At 52.1% G+C, this 8,443-nt stretch overlaps 3 protein-coding genes across 3 annotated transcripts; 2 read left to right on the top strand and 1 right to left on the bottom strand.

The window, feature by feature from the left end:
* Nucleotides 1–2,361: 2,361 nt before the first annotated feature.
* Nucleotides 2,362–2,769, top strand: J7T55_007551 (uncharacterized protein; the record flags this gene model as incomplete). Its single annotated transcript, XM_053136307.1, has 2 exons — nucleotides 2,362–2,639; nucleotides 2,715–2,769. The coding sequence occupies 2 exons, from the start codon at nucleotides 2,362–2,364 to the stop codon at nucleotides 2,767–2,769; spliced, it is 333 nt and encodes a 110-aa protein (XP_052986110.1).
* A 1,296-nt stretch (nucleotides 2,770–4,065) lies between these two features.
* J7T55_007550 (uncharacterized protein) lies at nucleotides 4,066–4,293 on the bottom strand (the record flags this gene model as incomplete). Its single annotated transcript, XM_053136305.1, has 1 exon — nucleotides 4,066–4,293. One exon carries the CDS (start codon nucleotides 4,291–4,293, stop codon nucleotides 4,066–4,068), a length of 228 nt encoding a protein of 75 aa, XP_052986109.1.
* A 760-nt stretch (nucleotides 4,294–5,053) lies between these two features.
* Nucleotides 5,054–8,178, top strand: J7T55_007549 (zinc finger protein; the record flags this gene model as incomplete). The annotated part of the gene is made up of 7 exons (XM_053136304.1): nucleotides 5,054–5,516; nucleotides 5,846–5,860; nucleotides 6,260–6,519; nucleotides 6,569–6,796; nucleotides 6,966–7,007; nucleotides 7,145–7,736; nucleotides 7,856–8,178. 7 exons carry the CDS (start codon nucleotides 5,054–5,056, stop codon nucleotides 8,176–8,178), a joined length of 1,923 nt encoding a protein of 640 aa, XP_052986108.1.
* Nucleotides 8,179–8,443: the final 265 nt, after the last annotated feature.

Here is an 8,443-nt window from a genome sequence, read left to right as displayed (position 1 = left end):
GTCCTTGATGGCGACGGATCGGTAGTGGCGGAGGGGCTAGCAGAGACAACAGCCGTCGCGCCAAGGATTCCGAAGATTACACGTGTAAACATAGTGAAGTCGATTTGTAGCAAGAAGCGGATGAATGTATACGGTATCATTGAAGATAGTGAGAAATGAATAAGGTGTTTTTGTGCCTGGTAATTGTGACAATGCTGCGAGAAAGTTGCTCTGCTTTATAGTCCCTGATTGACACCAGTGCCATATGACGTGTGGCTGCGCTTTGAGGATGACGGACTATAAGCAGTTTCGCAGCCAAAATTGGAGAATTTCGTATGCTTGCATCTATCTAAGCCTCACGAATGTCCCAGTTCTGTCCTGGATGTCTGTATCTGGCTTCTTGGACCGAGTTCTGGGCATGGACATGGCGGTCAGAATCTTGTCTCACTGCCTCAATTGATTAGATTGTCCTGAGTAGACTATACACAGTACCAAGGAGATTATACTATTAAAAGATCTGGATGGGCGTAATCAACTAGCTGGATACGCCGATGAGGCTGGCTTGAGGTCTCAGCTAAAAACAAATCACATTGCAAGACGACTGAAAGCTCCTGAGATACGATGCAGTCTCAAAATTAGATCGATGACAAAGCTCCGATAAGCTGAGATGATTCATTAGGCGAGGAATGACTGCTCTAGGGACTGATTCGGACTTTGGCCTGTGTTTTAAATAAGCGCATCCCCAGAAGCCTGCCAGTCGATCTCACGCGGACGCGCTCATCATGTTGAGCCGGGAGACCGAATTGCCTGGTAGCAGCCAATGGGCTGTTGTCAAAGGCTTAGATTCCGCTTCCGAGGGTGACTAGCCGGTGTTTGATGTAAGCATCCAACTAAAGGCGTGTGCCACGCGGGTTGCTCCCTCAACCTTCACCTCCTCTCTTTCCATTAACATCTATCAACGTTCAGCATCGCCAACGCCTCACACTCTGTAAACCAAGCCTTCTTCGCAAAAAGCATCAGTTCCAAGGTATCAGATTCTGGCAGATGCCATGTATCACCTGCTCACGGTCCATGATGACCTGCGACCATGCCACTGCGACAAAGAGCCTGGGCATGGTTCGGTGGATACTGGAAATCGTACTGGGCGAAGGTTTTCGGGCTACAAATTGTTCTACTTAATACAATTCGGGCTGGTCTACATCCTCCATCTCTAAAGATACCTTACTAATGACGGCTTAAAAGGCTTTGTCCTTTGTTTCTCCGTGCGCAGGCTGCTTCAATGCAGACAGCCTGGGCGGGATCTTTAGTTCAGTAACCTATGAGGTTATTGCCATTAATTGGTATCTAGTAGCTCTCCCACCTTGTCAGACTCGGGCTCCGTAGCCGCCTCGCAGTTAACATCTCCCCCACGACGACATATCCAAACACACCCCGCTTAGAGGCCGACGCCCTCGAGCCGCGATGACGACAACAATAATAAGGATAGAATCGCTCCGGGGTACAAGCCATCGTCTAACAGAAGTACAGCCTCCAGTGACTAGGCGCATGACTTGCCACCCTGCCTGGGATGCCTGCCTGACGATGCTCGAAGGCCATAGCAACTAGGTCACTGTCAGATTTTCTGATCTGCACTGTCAGCGCTTTTTGATTCCGACAGTCACCCACGTGGCCTTCCCACCTCTAAAAAAGTCTTTCCCCTCCGGCGATTGCACAAGTTCTTATCGATCTGGATTCTTGGTTGCCTCTTTCGTGGGTCCCTCTCGTGAATGCTAGCATTTCTGTGGAGAAGCGTACTGTAGATCAGTGGGTCCCTGGCCCTGAGTTCTGTTGACGAAGGTTCAACCCATTACAAAAAAGGTCGAACCTTGACAGTCCAAAGGGTGCGATTCAGAGTACAATGGAGAGTACTAAGTCGGTGAGAGACACTCTGCGAGTATAGAAGTCACCAGGGTATTCACAATGGAAGGTCGTTTATATGGAGGAATCCGAGTATCGTGGGTGGATGTAAAGTTGACGCTTTTCTCGGTGGCCGGCTCCCATCCTCTCCTTATCGCAGTGAGGGAAGGTCAGGGTTGGGTGACATCCGTAAGTGCCGCCGATCCGGGACCCGGTGAAGTGAGGGGTTGGTTGGGGCGGCGAGTCATGTGAATTCTCGCCTTGGAACACATCAGGAGTACCCCGCATCGAATCTCAAGCTGTCCACTGATTCAAGCAAGGTCGTGATCGGCTGACTCAACTTGGACCGAATTCCGAACATCACCGCTCTCGCCGCAGAGTTTCAATCCAAGGCCCACAGACGACAGACCTGATTATCTTACTGCTTTCAGCCTGCACGCTTGGGCTCTTTGTGACATCCATCGCATCCACCCAGCACAGCACAGCATGGCGACATCGATGATACGGTACAAGCTCATCTTTCACGCGCCGCTTACTGCCGTGGCGGCGTGCAAAGAAGCCATCTTCGCGGCGGGCGCTGGGGAATACCCGGCTTATAGCGAGTGCGCCTTTACGGTGGTGGGCACTGGTCAGTTCCGGCCGCGCGACGCCGCGAGCCCGCATATCGGCAAGGTTGGCGCCCTCGAGGAAGTGCAGGAGGCCTCGGTGGAGACGCTTTGCGTTGGGGAGGAGACGACGAAGAATGTCGTCCAGGCTTTGAAGAAGTGAGTCTCTATCAAAGGTGTGGGTGGCACTGGCTTCGGGAGTGGGCATTGTAACTGATATCTTGCGGTTGGCAGAGCGCATCCCTACGAGGAGCCGTCCTACCATGTCTACAAGCTGGAGGACTTTTGATGAGACAGCAGGAACCAGCGACATAATTATGAATGCGAGTCGAAGCACGGACAGGAAGTCGGCAAGCATTAGTGTGAAATAATGGAACATCAACTTTCAACCAAAGAGTTGTCCGGTATCTGTCGTGGGGAGTATCAAGCCTATCGAGATTCTTTATAACAACATGTCTAGTTCGTGCAAGGCCGATGCTAATGCCGCCGCCAAAAGATCAGAACAAGGACCCAAACGGTTTTCTCCTGCCATCTTGTCCATTCCATGGCCCCCTGATAAAGGGTCCACAATAGCTGTCACCCGCTGCGTCCGCCAACATGTGGACGAGCCCACCAGTGTAATCCGTGAACAACTAGAGCTAGACTCGGAATATGATACGGTTTTATGCCATGCATCTCCTTCGTTGTTTCACCTTCTAGACCTCTGCAACCGCACTGGAATCTCGAAGATTACCCAAAATGGTGACCATCTCAATGTCGCGCCCCGAGCAGCGAGTTTCTTCGGCGGCCCCCCCCCATGTCCCGACTCGCCGTCAAACCGACCTCTGCCGGCTTTATCTAAGCTGGAGGGACAGGTAGTACGCAAGTGACCAGAGAGATAATTAATGACAAGGAGAAGGGGAAGCGGCCAGCTGGTGAAATAAGTGGTGGTGCTGAGGAGCCGGTCCGCAGCGGACCGGCTGTGCGGCGCTGTGGCGTGTGTGGAAACCCCCGGCATAATGCGCGAACTTATGACAAAGAGGTAATATCGTCTGCAAATTCAGACTACGATTGAAGTCAATTGACTTTATTTGTTGCGGTGTTGCAATTCAAGTTGTTGTGCTGTTGGTGCTGAAAAGTGTCTCGCTCGCTGGGCTAGCTCGCTTGTTGGTGTTTGACGTTAATAGTAATAAAACCGCCTATACAATTCAAAATGCCAGGGCTAAACATAGAATTAAATCAATACTTGATAATCCTCAGAATTTGATTTAATTTGCCATAATAAATGAGTGAGAAGTCATATATAGTTAGATTTGAGTTTACATCACAGCATGGACAGCTCGGCAATGCCCGCAGCGTAACACGCCCCTTTGACTTCGAACCTGACGAAGCTAAGGACTCTGCGACCCCTCCAGGCCGCTTAGATCTGCTTTTTCAGGAGCATGAGCGCCTGATCCGCTGATCGTTGTTTTCGGGTCCCGAAGTGGTTGGTCGGACGAAGTCCAAAGGTTTCGACTAGGTACGAGAGCCTCCCTGTGATCAGTGATTCCATAACCTTGCCAAGCCTCGCCAGCGGGGACATCGGCGTCCAGGCTTTTGCCACGGTCTAGTCGTTCTTGGCCGGCTTCTTCAGCGGAACAATCTTCCCGTGCCTCCATTGGTCGGGCAGTCTTCCTTCCTCTAACGACGTGGGAAACAGAGCCAAGACCCGGTGGTTGACCACGGGCCAGGTCTCTTTCCAGACGGCTGCTGGTAGGCCGTCTTCGCCGGGTCCTTTCCATGAAATGGCTGCAAATAGCTGCCTCTCGATGTCCTCCATCGTGATCACGCGCATCGTGAGAAGGAGCCTCTGCGGTCTGTCCCATTCATCGGCGATCACATGTGCGTGGGAGCTTCGACTGTTGATGTCAGAACTTGTGGATTTAAGAAGTAATCATTGAAAAACAAAAATCATTTTTGACATACACGATCGCGATCTCAGGGCTTGTATTGTCCTGTTGCGAACGGGTCTGCGCGGAGATCTGTTCCTCTGAGGGCTGATCAGTGAGGAACGAAAAAATATTATGTAGGGAACTTTGGTTGGGCATACACTTCCGCAAACCCTGTTTCTTTAGAAGTACGAAATCCGGTGTTGCAAGGTGGGAATCAAGCACCTCATCGTCTCCTCGTTTAAATACTTGGAGTTTATATCAGCTCGAAATACTCAATAACGTTTGGCTGCACCTTGTCCAAGAAAGTCTGAGCCACGAATACCATACACTGCAGGTGCATTCGCGCATTGATGTTTCTCAATCCATCATTCTATTGTCTGGTATTCCTCTTCTGATCCTTAGCCATTGTGAATCCAAAATACCTCTTAGATCCTCTGAGGTGCGGCATCGCTGTGAGCTTGGTCTCGAGCCACTTGAAAACCCGAATCAGCGTGGGCCTTGAATCAGCGCGGCACCAGAAATGGTCTGAAGCTTATTGTAGGCCTTAAAAGTGACTATTTCGACAAGTTCTTTTAGGTATAATCCTTTTCAAGTCCATTCGAAATAGGTATATAAGCTCGTCTGGGATAGACCTCGCAGGTCTAGGTTCACGTGGACTAAATCATGGAGATCCAAGTGCCCTCAACGGATCCTATTCGCGACGGCGAAGGCTTTCTTGTCAAATGGTGCTACGATGACCGTCGTGCCAGCGATCGACGCAAATTGTACAACATACTCTTCAGGGCCAAGTCCTTTAATGATTTGATCCCCACCCTGAACATGGTCTGGGACAGGGACTCGCTAGCCTTAGCTCTCAATGACACCCCTGAAACCTACAGGATACGAGCCTTCAACCAGCTTCGAGAACGCAACCCCGATGCATATAAAGAGCTTGTCGGGAAAGTTTCAAGCCTTCAACGGATTGTATACGAGAAGGAACTGGATCCGACTTTTCTTTATCCACGCGTGGCTACGAACTCTTTCATGGCTACCCTGCCGCCCGAGGCACGTCAATGCTTCGACTGCGGCAAGGAATTCGACGAGTTTTCAGATATGATATGGCGGCCATGTCGGAAACATGTCGGATGTACAAAGTGTTGGCGTAGAGTTGTTGAACTAGCACCAGCTAGTCCTTACACTCCTTGGGGTTGTGAGTGCGGTCCGAAGTTGCTATACAATTAGGATTTAGAAATTGTCGTCTCAGATTAAGAATGAAGTGAATTTTGCGACGATTATTGCAAGATTCAACCTTGTGTTTGTCCCTGATTCATTCGAGCTGAGCCTGGGTTATTAGGACGTATTAGGGTCATACTGCCCCAGAAAATATACCTATTAGCCCACCATTGACAACACGCTCTAATTCAGGCCAGAATCACGATCAATTTTGTATCTCTGACTTGACCTAGCACTCTCAAGCCGGCAACTCCATCGGTGCGTCCAAATGAATGCCGGCTTTGCCACAAACCCAAAAGAACACAACCTCCCTCGCGCGGTTCTTATCTTCCGCGGTGTCATCTTCCCATCTGACTCCAAATTTGTGACGTCGGAAATCGATCCTGAATTTTACCCATTCCCTGGCAAATGACTCTTCAGGGCGAGCCTTCGCATTCCGGCTGCTCTTTGGGAACAATGAGTCCCGTCCAGTTGTGACGAAGATGACGCGGGTTATCATCGTTGCTGTCAGCTTTTTGAGGAACTTAAAGCTGTCTCTCATTTCGGGAGTCATGCGGTCGAGGCGGATGTCGTGAAGGTATAAGAACAGCAGACTGTCGACAACCCTCGAGCAAGTCATCCTTCCTCTGGAAACGCAGCTGGTGGCAACAACACTAGTCACCGTCTCCAGCCTACAACAGTCGGACGAAGCCTCGCACCAATCGCTCCTCATTATCCCCTGTCGGCCCATCTCCCTTCGTCCACGATTCCCCCCGTGGGCTTTCGATGACCAACTGGCGTTCTTCGACTGCAAGCTTAGACAGCCTCACCACATCATCGACAACGACCTCGTCTGGGTGTACCTCGTCAGCTTCTGGCACCAATACCAAGAATCTCGCGATTGTGGGCCGCCCCAATCTTCTAGGCTTGCCCGTCTCGTCCGTTCGAAACAGAGGTGCCAGAACCAACGAAAATATGCATCCGCAGACTGGCAAACTCCTCGCTGACTCCGACATGGACAAGGCTATGTCTTACTGCTACGACCGTGGTGGCGGTCAGTACACTCGTCTTGTCCCCGTCGATATGCTTCCCATTAAACTCAAAGATATCCCCCGTCGTGTCAACACCGACGAGGGCATGATTGTCCTGCCTGTTCCCCACCGGCCAGGTCCCGATGGCCAGTTGACCAAATTGCAGCTGGAGTCTGTTGTGATCGTAAGTTGTTCCGTTCCGAGCATTGATGTGTTGTATCTGGGCTGTAGGTGAGGACTGTATACATGTAGATGGCGAGTGGTGGCTTGCTTTCTTGCTTTTCTGTATCTGTGTGATGTTTCTGGAATCGAGTTCTAGAAACGCTTAACTGACCCAAGGATGCGCGTCACAGCCATCTACCAGCCCCAACGGCGTCTCGACTGATAACATACAGGTAAGCAAGCAGCAAGCAAGCCAATCTCGCCACTGCCAATACATGTGCCTGGGATGACCCAGCCCCAAACTATGATGCCAACCTTGCGAACATTGTGAGTGCTCTGAAGGCTGACACATGACGAACCCGTGAAACAGTCTCGCATCGATTCGATCATCAACTCATCCCCTGGCGCCAGCAGCAGCGCTCTCGCCCTGTCTACGCGCGGCTTTGATGGCGGCACGAACCGCTCCCTGACCACCCAGAACCACGGCGGAGCACCCGGCGGCGGCCCCCGGCACGAGAAGATCTACTGCGACAAGTGGATCCATGATGGCACTTGCGCCTTCACCCAGCGGGGTTGCAAGTACAAGCATGAGATGCCCCACGATCGTGAGACCCAGGAGACGCTGGGCCTCTTTCACGGATACCCTGCCTGGTGGAAGAAGCAGGCGGTTGAGCAGCAACGTCCTCTGGCTATCGACGACCGCCTTGTTAGCGTCGGTCCCGGTCGTGGCGGCTTCCCTACTTCCGTTTCGGCTGGTGTTCTCGGCAGCAGCCTTAGCAGTGCTGTAGTTTATTCCAACTGGCGTTTTGGTGCTGTTCACGCCGGCGACAGCGTTGTCCAAGGAATCAACTCTCACACTGCCCCCGCCACTGACACCAAGATCAGCGGCGGTCTTGTTCGCAGTGGCAGTATCGACTTCGGCGGCAGCAGTCGTGGCAATGCGCTCCAACCTCACACACCCGGTGAGTCATCGGAGTCACTCCCCAGTCCATAATCCTCAGACAATCCTCACGGCGGGCCTCCATCTCCCTGCAAAGTAAGACTTCCGCCGTTTGAACATATCGCTCACTGTGCCATACAGCCTCTTTCCACCCGGCTACTTACGGGCCCATCGCGCCCCCTTCTCGTGTTGGCATCAGTGGCAGCAGTGGACCTAGCTCCGGCGTTCCGACGACCCGCAACAGTCGCGCGCTAACCACCTCGTCCATGGCCAGCACCGATGATGGCCCACGCGGCTGCGGCGCCCCCTTCCACCGCTCTGTCCTCGACCCCAGCAATCCCTGTGCGGCGCTCGGTACCATCTCTTCGCAGGCTCGTGTCCAGCAGGAGGAGAGTGGCAGCGATGACGGTGACACCGCCACTAACTCGGGCGAGCAGGGAGAGCAGCGCGGCGCTCCGCTTTGAAGTGATCGCCTTGCGCCGGCTGGCGGACCAGGATATGCGGCAGTTGAGAGGGCCGCTGCTCGGGGCACGACATGGTGGTTCTAACCGTTGCGAAAATTCGAAGAGTTCAGTGCGGTTGCAGAAATCTTTAAGAGAGTGTGAAGCAACGAAGGAGACGCGTGGCATAAAAGCGAATCACATTCCGAGTCTAGCTCTCATTGGACATGAATTACATTGAGTAGATTCCCAGGTCCACATAAAATGTCAAAATATCAACAGTTGAAAG

This window comes from Diaporthe amygdali (genome assembly GCF_026229845.1).
Source record: "Diaporthe amygdali strain CAA958 chromosome Unknown NODE_92_length_10930_cov_101_565374, whole genome shotgun sequence".
NCBI classification, from domain to species: domain Eukaryota; kingdom Fungi; phylum Ascomycota; class Sordariomycetes; order Diaporthales; family Diaporthaceae; genus Diaporthe; species Diaporthe amygdali.
Note: the sequence above shows the minus strand (reverse complement) of the source record. Positions and strands in the feature narration are given on the sequence as shown.